Genomic DNA, 15,437 nt, shown 5'->3' on the forward strand with positions numbered 1-15,437 from the left:
AACCCCTTGGGTTTGGGACCTGCTCATTTTGAGGAGTACCACTGGATCCAGGGTGTGCAGAGTATGGTGGATGCTCCATGCTCCTTGCAAGCATCCACAGAGCTGATTGTGCAACAGCATTGAAACCAGAGCATGCTTTGTTAATTGAGCGTGCTTCGCTAATAACAAAACGCCTGTGAGTGCCTGAAGCAGGGACATGCATGTTCCTGTTCAGAGCTGGGATGCAGTCAGGCAGGAAAGCGTGAAAAGCTGCTTTAAAAGCCCTTGTTTTGTTGTTACCTTCCAGAAAGTGAGGGCTTCTGCTATCTGGTGAGTAAAATAAATTACCCCCAGCAGCTGCTAGTGCTGATCATCTGAAACAGTGGAAGCCACTTAAATGAATAATAATTAAAGAAATAAATTTCCTGAGTGCCAGCCTCAAAACTTTTTGTTCAGCAATAAAGGCAGGAGAGCCCCATGAAATGAATGGCTGCCTCTTCCAGAAGTAGGCTGCCCGTGCCGCAGAAGGCAAACCACAGTTATAACGTGACCTATTAAAGGGGGTGGCATGGTTGAAAAGAGCCTTTTCTTCTTAGTGCCTAGGCCATGCGTGAAGGGGGTTGAGCAGAAGCAAGCTGCAATGGTGCAGGTTATCTAACAGGGCTAAATAGTGCAGTGCTGAGGCAAAACCCTGCGGCAGTGATCCCTGAGCTGGAGCAACATCCTACACTTGGAATGGAGCCCATTATTTCTTTCCTTGTGTGAGATTTTGATTTGGGGTTGTTGTAATGGGCTTAGAGATCCCATTGTCACAAGGGAGTTTACCTGATGCCCTAACATTTTGCTCCTGAGCGTAATTACTCCACTGTAGTGCTTGGCCCCAGTGCGTCGCCTTGTCTCCCACTCCTTCACTGTGCCCTAGGAGCAATAAAATCCTGCCTAAATAATTAAGAAGATAATAAACCACACAACCTCCCTGTAATGTTTTCAGTTGATTTGCATGCAAGGGGAAATCTTAGGTGGCATTCTCAGAAAGCATTAAGAAGTCCTGAGGCAGTGGGGAGTTACATGGAGGTGTTGAAGCTGTATGGAAGCATCCCACATCCCACTGTGGGAAGCACCCAAGAATGGTTTGTATGGTTTGCCAAGGTGTTTTTGCCAGGGGAGATATCTGCCAGCCTTTCCCTGGAGGAAAGGGACCAGGTACCAGGGAAAGGAACCCATCTCATCCTACAGTCTAGGAGGAAAACCATCTGGATTAATGTGTGGGCGCTGTCACAGGGGTACAGCCTCCAACCTTTTCAATGGGGAGCCTCATTGACACGACCGCCTTGCTCCATTTTGTTTCAAAAGCAAAGTTCAGAGTGGGATGCGTCCTCCGACGGACCTCCGGAGCCAGGCTATTGTGCTGTAGATTCATACAGAGTTGGGAAAATAAAAGAGGAAGAGTTAGTCGATAGCCCCCGCCATTAATCATAGCTGTAATCATGCATTTAATGAACATGACAGCTCCGTTCCCTCTGGAGCGACGCGCCGAGGCTCACGGCTGGGTGAGGTACAACAATCACTTCTCAGCGCTCCGAGAGCCAGCGTCGGGTTGGGATGATGCATGAAGAGAAACAGCCCCGTTTGCACGGGCTGTGGGTTTCCTTACAGATGATGCGCTTCGACCTGACTCAATCGTTAAGGAAAAAAAATAAGGAAGAGAGAAAAACACCTGTCCCTTATGCGGGATATAAAATATCAAGCCTGACGCCGGTGTGCTGTGTGTAATCAGTTAAAAAGCCCTTAATGTGCAGTTCTTTGATGCTCACCCAGCAGCTTATTTTTTTTTGTGTGTGTGTATTTCTTCCTTTTTTTTTCTTTTTTCCTGTGCACACTTATTTAAATATCTGGAATAATAGAAATTCTGCATTTAACATAGGGATGTGCAGTTTGCTGTCCTGCTCCAGCAGTGCTTTGTCCCGGTACCGGTGCTTAATCCCTCTCTTGCAAAATTCAGTTGGGTTGCATTTGAAGGAAGGGCCAAGTGAGGCTCTCCAGGGTCAGAGCCAAACTTAGGGGCACTCAACATTCTGTTTCATAGAATCACAGAATCGCTAAGGTTGGAAAAGACCTCCAAGATCATCTAGTCCAACCATCAACCCATCCCCAGCAAGCCCAGTAAATCATGTCTCTCACGTTTCACTGAGTCTGGAGCCCTATGGGCTTGCACATGAGCACATTTCAGCTCCTATTTTTAACCCTTTTTCCATGCCTCAGTATCATTTCTCAACCCATTGGCCATAGGCGCCTTTGGAGAGCTCAACTCTCTAGCTTGCATCTGTCTTGCTCTGACCTCACTTGTATTATAGAGTGGTAACACGTTGGAATAGGCTACCAATGGAGGTGATGGAGTCACCGTCCCTGGAGATGTTTAAGAACTGTGGGTACGTGGCACTTGGGAACATAATTTAGTGGGCATGAGGAGATGGGTTGGGGTTAGACTTTGTGATCTTAGAGGTCTTTCCCAACCTTAATGATTCTGTTATTCTGTTATTCCGTTTAACCTTTTTTTTTTTGCATGATGGAAAAGCTTCTAAAACCAACGTTGTGCTGCAGCTCCATAAATCCCAATAGACAGAAGAGAGAAATGAGGCTTTGCCTCTTTCCAGGCTGCTGCATGTTAAAAAAAACACATAATTACAGAGCTTCCTAACCACGCGGCCGATGGGCTGTCTCCTCCTGGGTAAATATTTAGGCAGTTCTCTATTAGTTGTACGAATATTTCCACTTGGAGTAATTAGAGAGCAAGGAGGAAGTGTTGCTTTGCCAGCTGCCAGGCTGCTGGATGTGGTTGATGGGTGCTTCCGTGCTGCATCTTGCAATGAGTGGGAGTGACTCATACACTGAAACTGCTTGGAGGCTGTGAATTAATTCCTAGTAGGAATCTATAAAGGGTGATATGCATCCAGTGTGGCACACGTTCCATTCTCCCAACAGTTTCAAATGGTTTTAGGTTGGGTGTAATAACTTTTCTTCTTGCCAGAAGATGAAAGATGTGAAAAGAATCCAACCAACCATCCAGCCATGTCTGTAGTATGGGTATATATCCATTTAAAAACAGGTGAAGGAGACAGTTGCACCCTTTATTTATTTATCTGTTTATTTATTTAGCAGTTCCTCTTCTCTGGCTAAAGGATGTGGTGGTCAGGCTGCTTTAACTAAAAGGATGGCACATGAGCACAGAAAGATGCTCATACCCCAGAGTCTGCTTTTATGCCCAGGTATTAAATATTTAGAGAGATTGTCTGATGCCCTGGGGAGCCTACTCTTGGGATAGTTTGTCCTGCTGAGCTTGCTTTCAAGAGCTTTAAAAGTAATTGTGGAGGACTGAGGGATGCTCTAACCTTACCCTAATGATGGGCTTAAATTTGGATCTCTCCCTGCATTGTTTGGGAGGTCAGCTTCGCTTGAGCATGATGGCCTCGTCATCTTTCCCTTGGGGAAGCAGAACCCGAGCCAAAAGCCAAAAAACAAGCATCCCCAAAAACAGTTCTTGTGCCCTGACCCATCTGGTGACCTTCTATGATGGAGTGGCAGCATTAGTGAACAAAGGGGAGGCAACTGCTGTCCATCTACCTGAACTTGTGCAAGGCCTTTGACACGGTCCCACACCACATCCTTACCTCTAAATTGATGAGGTATGGTTTTGAAGGCTAAACTGTTTGGTGGATAAGGAATTGATTGGATCATTGCAGCCAGAGAGTTGTTGTCAGTGGCTCTATGTCCAGGAGGAGGCCAGTCATGAGTGGTTTTCCCCAGGGGTCCATCTTGGCACCAGTGTTCTTCAACATCTGTATCAATGGCATAGTGACATTGAGTACACTGTCAGCAAGTTTACTGATGACACCAAGTTGAGTGGGGCAGTTGATACAATAGAAGAGCTGGACGCCATTCAGAGAGGGTTCTGGACAGGCTGAGAAACTGGGCACATGAGAATGGGGCCCTGGCAGCCTGATTTGGTGGGTGGCAACCATGATTGGAACTGGATGGTTTTTAAGGTCCCTTCTAATCCAACCATTGTCTGGTTCTGTGGTACTATGATCTTTGAGGTCCCTTCCAGGCCAACCATTCTATGATTCTGTGATCTTCTAAGATCCCTTTCAACCCACCCATTCTGTGGTTCTATCAGATATCCTTATAATACTCAGTGATCTTGCACCAAGCTTGATAACACCTTGCAAAATATGTGCTGTGCCCGAAGACTTTTGCTCGCATCCTACAAACTCTCAGTGCCTCCAATCTCCATGCACAGGCCACCAGCATCACGCTTGCTCTTTGCATTTGCAAAGGGAACAGATGGGGTTTTGCAGCCATTGGCAGCCAGAGTGACAGCTCGAGCGCTGGGATTGCATGCTGCTGCACTATCAAATTCCACTCACTCACTCCCCAGCACACCCAGACTGGCAGGTGAGTGACTGAAGCACACTGCTACCACCTGGAAATGCTTTTATTTTCAATTCAGTCTTTCCTATGGCACTCAAGGACAATTTAATTGCATGCATGCACAGGCTAAAGTCAGCCACTGGCTTTCCCTGGGCAGCTGCAACCTCAGATTTTGCTCTGCAGCCAATGCATATGTGTGAATTTCCCAAGAGCTATTTCCTAGCACCAAGGAAAGGATCCCTGCAGCATTCAGAGACCTTTATTTGCAGGGCTTATCCTCGTTGCAAAGCTTGCAGAGAGCAAACTCATCCAAGCAATAAGAATATACCAAAGAATCCCTGCAAAATGTTGTGATTCTGAGCAAATGGTCATGAACGTGTCTGTTTTTCTTCCTGTTTTCCAACAGCACGATTGAGCTGCACGCCCAGCAGTCCTGGCTTCTCTCCATTTGGCTGCCTGAACCGATCAGCCACGAGCCGATACATCGCAAGGTCTGTACCCACAGTGTGATTTGTGCTCAGGATGGTGTCTGAAGCACGTTGATGGGGCTGTTTCATTGGCTCTTAGTTTGGTGAAGCTCTGTTCACCCCCATTGTCAGTTGTAAACTTAGCAGGAAGACGCTGGCTGCTGCTCTGCAAGTTCCTCTTGAGAGGGTTTGAAAGGTCTGTAATGGATATCAACACATTTAAGAATTCAAATCCTTCTCTAGCCTTCTCTGAAAGTCCCTTTTTACAACGACTCTGTTGTTCTCAAGGGCTGCAGTGTCACTGACATCTGTAGAGCAGCAGTTTGTGTTCTTTTCTTTCATGAGTCACTAAATTACATCCCAATACAACCCAGCAAACTTGCAGGTTTTCCTTCTCTGCTGAGCACCCAACCAGCTCTGCTGCTCCTGCAAACTGGGAGCCAAGCATGTGGCAACTGGAAAACACCATGAGTGGGAAAATGACGGCACGTTGCCACTGCTTAACACCCCACTGCCTTTCTTATTGCTTTCCTTCTATGCTACAGATGTGCCGCGTATCATCGCGTCCTTAAGTATGAGCATTTGCAGACAAGTTCCTCTTAATTGTAGTAGACTAAAATTTATTCCCAAAGTGTCTTGGTTCCAGATGTCTGTAGGCAGACTTGGTGCCAGATTTTAGCTATGTTTTATTATAGCCCGTCTCTAATACCACCTAATTTAAAATCTGCCATCAGTTAATTGGTGGTTGTGTCCGTCCTGCAAGTAATTTCGGCGCGCGTAATGTGCTGGCCAAATATTTCACAAAGGGTGTTGACTCTGGGAGAGCCCTTTTTCCATATCTTAATTTCAGCAAAGAAATGCTTCTTCGCTTCATCCTGGTCCCATGCAGTCCTATAGTGGGTGGGTAATCACTTCTTCAACTGCAGGCTCATGGAAAATGTGTGCTAGGCAACTTCTGATACTGTTAATTAACTTCTAGTGATACCAGGCACTTAATTTGTTCTGGTATTCGGTGTTACCTTGCAGCCAGCATAAGAAGGGACTTTTTCTGCCCTTCTGTGTTCCTCTAAGCTTCAGGGAACTCCTTCCATGCTCACAGTGTCATTGGAGATAATCCTGATCATGGTGGAATCTGTGAAGGCCTCTTTATGGGCTCTTGCACCAATAGGTTTCTTGTGCTATATCCCAGACAAGGTCTGGTTCGTATTCTCTGTACCATGCCATTAAATAGTCCCAGAGGAGAAAACCCCTACTTGTCTTCTCCTGAGTAAGCAAATCAGCTCCTGGCCTCTGCTTAGATGTCCTATGGTCCAGGCCCAACTTGGTGGCGTTTTACTGGACTCACTGTTTGTGTTGGACTGAGAATCCCAGATTGGACCTTATATACTGAGGTGTTGCAGGCACCATAATAATTCTAATAGAGAGGATGGATCCCCTCCCTTATTCTCTCGGCTGTGTTCACAGCCCAGCTTGTGGTTGGCATCATGACCTCTCCTACAAGGAGAGGCTGAGGACACTTTGTCTGTTTTGGAAAGGAAGCTGAGAGGTGACCTCATTGTTCCCTACAACATATATGAGGAAGTGGAAAGGGAGGTGTTGATCTCTTCTCTGCAGTAGGATACACGGGAATGTCACAAAGCTGCTCAAGGTGAAGTGACATGAGGTAACATTTCTTTACCATGGAGGTGGACAAACACTGGGATAGGCTTTCCAGGATGCCTGACTAACTACTGTGTGCCTTCTTGTTCCCCAGAGTTCTCAGGTGTTCTGCAGAAGTGATTTCCAATATGGGCTGGAAAAGACCCTTAAAGATCATCTAGTCCAACACTTCTACCATCTTTCACTGGGTCAGATTGCTCAAAGCATGGGACTGCTTTACCCCAAATGCAGACATTTGCTAAAAAATTAATCTGATCTTCTAGATTTTTAAAGATTCAAAGTTGGCAAAAACAAAACAACCCAGAAAGACCTAAAAGCTTATGGCCCAGTACAGGTGTTTGGAATGTTTGATTCTCTCTTCAAAGTGCAACTTGGTCTTTTCTATGATTTTGGGTACTGTTGAACCATTTTCTGCGTGTGATATCATTGTACTGAAGTTGGAAATGTCCTTCTTGCTCTGTTTAGCCGTGCCGTTCAGCGGAGTTTGGCCATCATCCGTCAAGCCAAGCAGAAGAAAGAGAAGAAGAAGGAATACTGCATGTACTACAACCGCTTCGGCAAGTGCAATCGTGGGGAGAACTGCCCCTACATCCATGATCCAGAGAAGGTGGCTGTCTGCACCAGGTATGGATGGATGCAGTATCCATACGCTGTGACCCATCATTGGGCCATCAGTTGGCTTTGGAACTTGTGTGTGTGACATTCTGCAGGGAAACTCCCAATTAAAGAGATAAAAAGCCATGAGAACTGCTGCATGAAAAATGCTTCCTCAAATGGCTGCTTCCCTACTAGGTTAGGCACCTCCTTGTCCATAGGTCATGAGAAGGAAAGATTAATAGTTCCCTAATCACCTTCTAGGCACCATTTGTAACTCAATGTAATCTTACTTTTCTATCCAGACTTGCCAGGCAGGAGAATCCTGATCTATTTAATCTCTTCTGGTAATTTCTTTACATGACATTTCATACCTACTCATGATAATTAAGCATCACACAACCAGAATACATGCTTTAGTTGTTTGTGTGACCTATGGGAACTCTTCTAATACTTACTTCATGTCTTGTTTAATACTTCATGTCTTGGAAGTGGATACCATCACTTATACACTTACGTCTCTTACGATACTTATGACACCTAAAAAGGTAAAAGATTGAAGTAATGTATACAGTTTTTTATCTTAAGAATTTGTAATAAGATCCAGTCAACATGTCTTAAATATAATTAGAATGGTAATTCTTTGCACCAGTTACCACTGTCAATTTGAGAATGCCATTGCAGTTTGCAAGGTTGAATTTGAAACTAAACTATTTAGCCAGCCCCCAAAACGGCCATTCCATCCACTCCATGCAACAAGTTTGAATCCCTCAGCCTGTGATGCCACGCAGCTAAGAGGCCTAGTAATTTATTATGGGAGAACTGATTAATGTTGCCAGTTCATTATACCTGCCCAACAGTTGATTAAACTATATTATTAGTCGTTTAAAAAGCGTGGAAAAGCCAACTCTGCTGATGAACTCTTTGAGTAATTTCTTCTTAAAATTGCTTCTGCACGAGGAATCATTTGTAGGTTTCACAGAGCTCCATGAGAGACCATATAGGAGGGAAAGATCATTTTTTTCCTTCATTTTTTTGTAAGCTGATTTCACTTGCTTGCGTTCAGTTTCTCATAATACAATCCTATTCTATATATATTTTTTTTTCCTCATAATCTTTCGTTTTTCTCAGTCTGTGTTTGTTTCAGGTTGTCCTTTATTGAGAAGCTATGCTGTAATTGTAAAGATCTGCAAATCCAGCTGCCATCAATCAGACATTTTTTTTTACATCTATATGTTCCCATTTATATCTTGCTCATACCAATCTGATAGTGATAGGACAACAGAGAGTGGTTTTAAACTAAAAAAAGGGAGATCTAGATTAGATATTAGGAAGAAATTCATAGAGAGTGGTTAAACCCTGGCATAGGCTGCCCTAAGAAGCTGTGGCTTCCCCATCCTTGGAGATACTCAAGGGTAGGTTGAATAGGTTTTGGGTAACCTGATCTTGTGAGTGGCAGCCAGCCCACAGCAGGGGTTGGGACTGGATAGGCTGTAAGATCGCTCCGAACCCAACCATTTTATGCCTCTATGATCTTTGAGTTCCTTCCAGCCCTACAATTCTACAACTCTATAATCTGTAAGATCCATTCCAAGCCAAGTTATTGTATGATTCTATTCTATGAGTCTGTGATCTGTAAGAATCCTTCCAACCCAAAACATTCTGTGGTTCTATGAAGGAACTTGCCAACCCAAGCCATGCTGTGATTCGATGATTCTATGACTTAAGGCACGTTGTAGCCTTTAATGATAAACTTTCGAGCAGTTGTATGTCTCAGACAAGAGACTCAGTATTGAAAAATTGCCTTTTTTTTTTAACCTATTTTCATACCTACCCCTTTCCCTCTGGTCTCTTGGCAGGTTTCTCCGTGGCACGTGCAAGAAGACAGATGGGAAGTGTCCATTTTCCCACAAAGTTTCCAAGGACAAGGTCTGTATGGCTTCCTAACAAGTTTGCTGTAGCTTTATTAACAAGCTGACCTACAGAGATGTTTATGATGGCTGTAGGGAAGCCTCTGTTATAGAGTGTTTCAAATAGAGTTCGTTTGTACTTTGCTTGCCAAGCTGTTCAGGCTCATTACAGGGTCAGGGCTTATAATGGGAGCAGAGTGTGCTGCTTAAACCAGCGTGGTGAATCAGTAGATTAGTGTGTTAAGCAGTGGATTGGAAACCGGAGCACCTGGGGCTACTGGAAGTATCGGTGACATGTGATGGGTTAAGGAGCACTTAAACTCCAGTGATCACAGAGAAAGTGCATGGGAGCAGTGTTTACAGCATCTAATCCTTAGTTACCTGTGCAGGATCATCCTTATTCCAAATCACCCCATGCTAGGGGTAAACAAGGACAGTGTCACAGCATTCAGGAGCCTTTGTATATACGTTCACCTCTCTGTAAAACCTAGGCAGTGAAACTGTTGGGCAGAATGGCTTTTGATTTCATCATTGTTTTCATCTCACTTGGAATATTTGTGAATTTGCCCTTGTGGCACCTTCTTCACTCTCTTCCATTTGAGCATCACTGGAAAAGGAGGGTGCATCACTGCCTTTGGACTTACAATTTTCCTGTCTCCTTTTCCTCCTTCATAGTTTTCTCGTCTCCTTTTCCTCCCCTCTCTGCATACAGCACGTTCGTTGTCACCAAGGAGCTCATAAGTTATGCTGGTGGTGAGCGGAGTTGCTCCGAGCGAGACACAAAGCACCATATGTTTTTTACATGTCTCTTTCTTCAGAGTCACTTAATCATGAGTATATAAAACAGAGAAGATAGACTGGGGACAGCTGTACTCCGTGACTCATGGCATGACAAGGAGCAATGGGGATGAGGACTGATAGAAGGAGGGAGGACTATTTGAAGTTGTTTTTTTTTCCTTATGGTGTGAAGACAGGCTTCAGAAATAAAGAAACGAGAAAGAAGAAATGTTTGCAAAGGGTCTTGCTGTTTGTATGGCTGTTGATATATCCATAATGGCTATAGTTGACATAAATTTGGAGTGAACATTGGGGTAAGACTATTTTTAAGGGTGCTGTTAATTTCTTTACATTGAAATAGCTAATATACAGGCCATGCTGACCGCACTCGACCCATTATCAGTGCCTCTGAGCTGGTGGACTGATACTGCATGGGATGATCATCTTCCATCCATGCCAGTGACTTAAGTTGTTCTGCAAATTTCAGTAGGTTTTGGAACCTGATGTTGATCCCATACTGATCCAGACCTCATAGGATACTCAGCTTCCATCTCTACCAATGAGTTTATGGGTCCTGGGTATTTCAGCAGACATTGGATTCTGGTGTTGGTCCCAAACTGATCCAGACCTCATGGGATGCTCAACTTTCATCTATATCAATGATTTAAGTGGTCTTGGATATTTCACTAGGCATTGAAATCTGGTGTTAATCCCATACTTGTCCAGACCCCATGGGGTGCTCAGCTTCTATCTGTACTGGTACTTCATGTGATTCTGGGTGTATCAGCAGGTTTTAATCCCAGGGCAAAAACACTAAGATTTGGGACTTAGAGATATCCATATGAGTCCCACAGGGTCCTGAAGCATCATCTAATCCCAGTCTGAGTGGTGACATCAGCATAGGAAGCAGGCAGGTGACAGCCCTCCAATTCAATCCTAAAACAAATCTTGTTGGAGGAGGTGTTCGTAGCCGTGCAGATCATGCTCTGTAAGGAAGGAGGATTATTTCTTGCAGAATTAGGCACCCTGGAGCAGTTCAGAGGTCTCCACTTGCCCTGTGCTTGTTGTCAGCATTGTCTGGAAGAGAAACAAGCTCCTCTGAGGAGCTGGAGCCCACTCATGGTGATTTATGGCCACGGGGAGCCAGATGCCCAAAGCAAGAGGCGACTCCGCTGTTGAGCTCCTGTAACTCCCTGTTAACCCACTGATTACAAGCAGAGGTGGTGATTCCCTCATTTATCAACCGGGGAAGAAGACAGGTGAAGTTGTTCAGCAAAGGAAGGCAGCATTTTCCCCATGTGCAGGTTTTGCTGGGTGAATTGTTGGGTTCAGGACGAGTTGAGTGGCTTACTTTCAGCTATTTGAGTTGGGTTTTTTCATTCTTATCTATTTTATTATTTACTATCTATCATCTGTTTTAATACTGACTATGTATTTTAATATTTCTTATCTGTTATTTGCAGTTAATAATGATTATGGTGCTGAATGGCAAAGAGGTGTTAATTGAGAGTTCCTAAGTGCTGTCCAAGGTTCTGTTAATGGCACCCATAGTTCGTTTTCAATGTCATGTAGGGGTTTTGGGGGGCACCTAGATATTCAGGGTGCCATCTGGGATTGCTATCACGTGTCCACTTTGGTGTGAAGTCAGCAGAATAGTCCAGGATAAGTAGCAGGACTTTATTGGTGCTAAATCTGTTGGTTTGAAAGCAAAAACTGCACTCGAGTTGGAGCATCCCATGCATCAGTTTCCCCACTGAAAAGTCACAGAATTATAAAATGGGGGAAATCCCTGTATTTTATACACACAGGCTGTGGATTCATCTGTGAGCCAGCAGAGAGCTTTTCCACATCCCAACCAGCCAAATCCTTTCTCTAGCTGCAGTCCTGCTCCAAGGATGCTCTCTGCTGGATACCCCAAGGCAAAACACTCATTCAGATGGTCACTGTGCCTGAGAGATAGCTTCAAAAGCAAATCTGCCACTCGAAGCAGTGGTAAAATTATAGGGAGCCTACCTGGGGGATAGGGGAAAGTGGAGCTAATGGGGTTTTCACCCTATAGGGGACCACTGGGCAGAGCTGATTCCTCTTCTGTGCAACGGGGCAGAGCCTCCAGCGTGTCTCTGTGATTTAGAGGAACCCATAAATCTGAATGAATGGGTTTGTGACTGAAGGTTAGCAAGAGGCTAGGACTCCGGCAGCCGCCCGCTGCTGCTACAACAGCTTTTCCCCTTGAGGAACTCGAAAAGAATCAGCATTTTTCTCCCTAATAGAGCTTCAAAACTCTGTTGTGAGCAATTTGGAAATTCACGTTGAGTTTCGGGTTCATTAGCTGCTGGCTCCAAAGCGTGTACATAGTCAAAGCTGTCTAATATGGACGCACCGCACCAGTGCCTTGAATTAATGTTATTGTTATTTGTGTGGACGTAGTGGGGTGCAAACAAGGTTAATTGAAATGAGAGTGCTGCTTCCTCTTGATAATGGCTCAGGCTTGACAGCTAGGAGGAGTTTATTTTTGTATAAGAGCTGGCTTTATTATCCCTTTTTATTAGAGCTAATTTGGGCTCTATATCAAAAACTACATTAAGGGAATCATTTACGGTCACACCACCACCAACAAAAAAGATAGCCCTAGAGCCCTGTCCTTTATGTTAATGTCTGCAGTTAAAAGACAATTAAAAATAAACTCTTCTCTCTTAAAGCACCCTTTGTTTTCTTTCCCCTCTGCTCCCCCCTCCATGTATTTCTCCCTCTCTCTTTGCCTCAAATGAGCCAATTTAGTTAAAACCCTAAACGTGTCCTTCAGGGAAAGGGACTTTTCTGCGCACGCTTATTGCGGAAGGGTAGGTATTGGTTTGGGGACGCTTGAAGCGGCAGCACTGGGATGAGCAGAGGGATCAATAGTGTACTGAGCAGTAAGTAAATTTTGCCTTTAAGGGATGGGACACCGTTGAGGGGATGGGACAGTGTTTGGGTGATGGAACAGCATTTAGGTTCCGAACGGATCACATTGCAAAGCTGCTTCTAGGGTTGGGAAGTTACTTTGAGTTAAGGATGGTGACTTATCGCTGCAGATTGGTAATTTGTTTTTAATTGTGACAGCTGGAAGAAGGTGAAGTTTGCAGTTTGAGGCGGTGGGTGAATGCTCTCTTGCTTTTCACTGTTTGTCATAGTGATGCTGACGCTGGGGAGCAACAGGCATGTGTACTGGGACAGCTCTGCTCCTCCTTCTCTCCTGGAGCATTCTTCCTCCAGCTCCAGCCTTCCTGTAGCTCTGGGAGTGCTGGGCTGTTGCCTGCATGTAATACAGCTCCCCTTACAGATTATGCTTGCAAGCACTTTTCTCCCCTTGTTAAGTTGTGGGATTACCCTCGTGCTGCTGGAAAACCCACATGAGAGAGAGGAAAACCATGATGGGAAAGAGTGTTTCAGATGGAGCAAGCCCTCTGCTTCTGCAGTTGCATCATCTCTTGGGACGGTGTTTGCTGCCCTTTCCTCCAAGGTTATCTGGGAGCTTTGCAGGGAAAACAAATCCAACCCCACTCCACTGACAACCCCAGCTGAATTTTGTAAGGGCAGTTTTGTGCTTTCCAGCAATCATCCTGTGGGATGCTTTGACAGCAGGACCATCTCATGTCAGGAATCTGTGCTGTGAGAATCCAACAGAAGAACTAAAAATACCCCTGGGATCAGTGGTTGGCAAAAGGCACAGATTTATCTTACGTGTGTCACGGTTTTATTTCAGTTCTGGGCATTGGAACGGTTCCTAATAGCCATGAATATGGGAGTTTCTCATCCTCTGCATCTCATCCTTTCCTCTTTCAGATGCCAGTGTGCTCTTACTTCTTGAAGGGGATCTGCAACAACAGCAACTGCCCCTACAGCCATGTCTACGTGTCCAGGAAAGCAGAAGTGTGCCAAGATTTTCTCAAAGGCTACTGCCCTATGGGAGAAAAGGTAAAAAAAGAAAGGCAACCATTCCCTCTCTGCCTGCGGTGATGGATTTGGGATTTTGCTAAAATAGGCAGAGGGCACTGTACTGGTGAGCCACCAGCTGTTTTTCATGCGAGCTACAGCACCAAAGGGAGCCATAGAGCTGGAAGCTGCTGAACACCTGGATGCGTTTCCAAAGGTTTATGGGCAAAGTGGCTTTGTTTCCTTACAGACATGGAAAAAAAAAAGAAGGAAACAAATGAAAGAGATTGCAGCTCGCGATCACGTGCTGGTTTTGTGCATCCCTGTGCAGATAGCACCAACCCCAGGCACTGCTCAGTTAAATAGATGGAAAACAATAGGACAACACTCTGAGCTCAGTTTTTTGCAGAACTTAATGGTTATTTTCAGTCACACTGACTACATGGTGGGTTAAAATTGAGCATGAGTCCCTGGGACTCAGTTTTAGCAGCGGCTCCAGCACCCTTTCTATTGTAGCCTACATCATTTAAGCCTCCTGATGTGCCAAGATGTGTTTCTGGAAGGGGATTTCCTGGATTCTGGCTCCCATCCACATATCCTTCTGCTTTAGGTCAATGTGGTGAAGTGCCGCAGGGATTTGGTATGCACCCATAGTTAATTTATAAGGTATCTCTGAATTTATGGCACCGTGTAAGCATGGGATTGCTTAGCCTTCCCAGATAAGGACCTGGAGCTGGCTGACAGTTGCTGGTTTCCAGTGGAATTTTGGGGCTCTTTCATTAAAGATACGAAATTTAGGGTTTATCTAATGTCTCACATCAACTCCTTCCTTCCTAAGTGCTGTAGGGGTCTCCCCCTGCCTTGCTTTGTGGCATTGCTGAGCATCTCTGGGCATTAGGATCATAGAATTACTAAGGCTAGAAAAGACCACTAAGGTCATCAGGATCAAGGACCAACTCCAGCCCATCCCCACCGTGCCCACTAAACCATGTCCCTCAGTGCCACATTTCTGTGTTTCCTGTAGAGGTTGGTTCTTGTTGTTGGGTTGGGAAGGAGTATCTCCTGGGTACATCATACAATTCCTGATAGAATTTAGCTGTTTTCTATTCATTTAATGCCTTGTTTGGTCTCTTAGTTTGAGCCACTCTGATGATGAAACATGTTCATTTCTTTCGGATCCCTTGAACAACATAAAGACCACTTTTACTTTACTCCTCCCATTGCCATCTCAGACTTGCAGTGATCCCATCAGAGTCCTCAGGCTGTGCAATGCATGGTCTTAATTGAGAAGAGGTAGACAGGAAATTTGCCAACAGACTGAATACGTGGACAGAATTAGAGTCTGAGATTTATGGAGATCATAGAATCATTAAAGTTGGAAAAGACCTTTAGTGCATTTAGTCCAACCATCCACGTGCCACCAGTATTACCCACTAGACCACATCCCTCAGTGCCACGTCTCCGTGTTTCTTGAACACTTCCAGGGATGGTGAATCTACCACTTCCTTTAGGCAACCTGTTTCAATGCCTGACCACTCTTTTGGAGAAGAAGTTTTTCCTGATGTCAAACCCGAACCTCTCTGCACCATCTGAACCCAGCACTGATAAAGCTGGAGGATAGCAGCCATTCTCTTCTCTCTGGGAAATACGCTTTTAACCTCCAGGATGCGTTTGCTTTACATGGAAGAAAACATGAAAATAATATCCTGAG

At 44.8% G+C, this 15,437-nt stretch overlaps 1 protein-coding gene across 1 annotated transcript in view; it reads left to right on the forward strand.

Moving 5' to 3' along the window:
* ZC3H3 (zinc finger CCCH-type containing 3) overlaps positions 1-15,437 on the forward strand; it is a 145,324-nt gene that overhangs the window by 102,274 nt on the left and 27,613 nt on the right. Inside the window, exons 6-9 of the mRNA XM_072330057.1 lie at positions 4,814-4,898; positions 6,999-7,157; positions 8,987-9,056; positions 13,637-13,768. Coding sequence (XP_072186158.1) covers positions 4,814-4,898; positions 6,999-7,157; positions 8,987-9,056; positions 13,637-13,768 — 446 coding nt within the window. The remainder of the gene's footprint in view (positions 1-4,813; positions 4,899-6,998; positions 7,158-8,986; positions 9,057-13,636; positions 13,769-15,437) is intronic.

The sequence above is a fragment of the Excalfactoria chinensis genome, chromosome 2 (genome assembly GCF_039878825.1).
Source record: "Excalfactoria chinensis isolate bCotChi1 chromosome 2, bCotChi1.hap2, whole genome shotgun sequence".
Taxonomy (NCBI): domain Eukaryota; kingdom Metazoa; phylum Chordata; class Aves; order Galliformes; family Phasianidae; genus Excalfactoria; species Excalfactoria chinensis.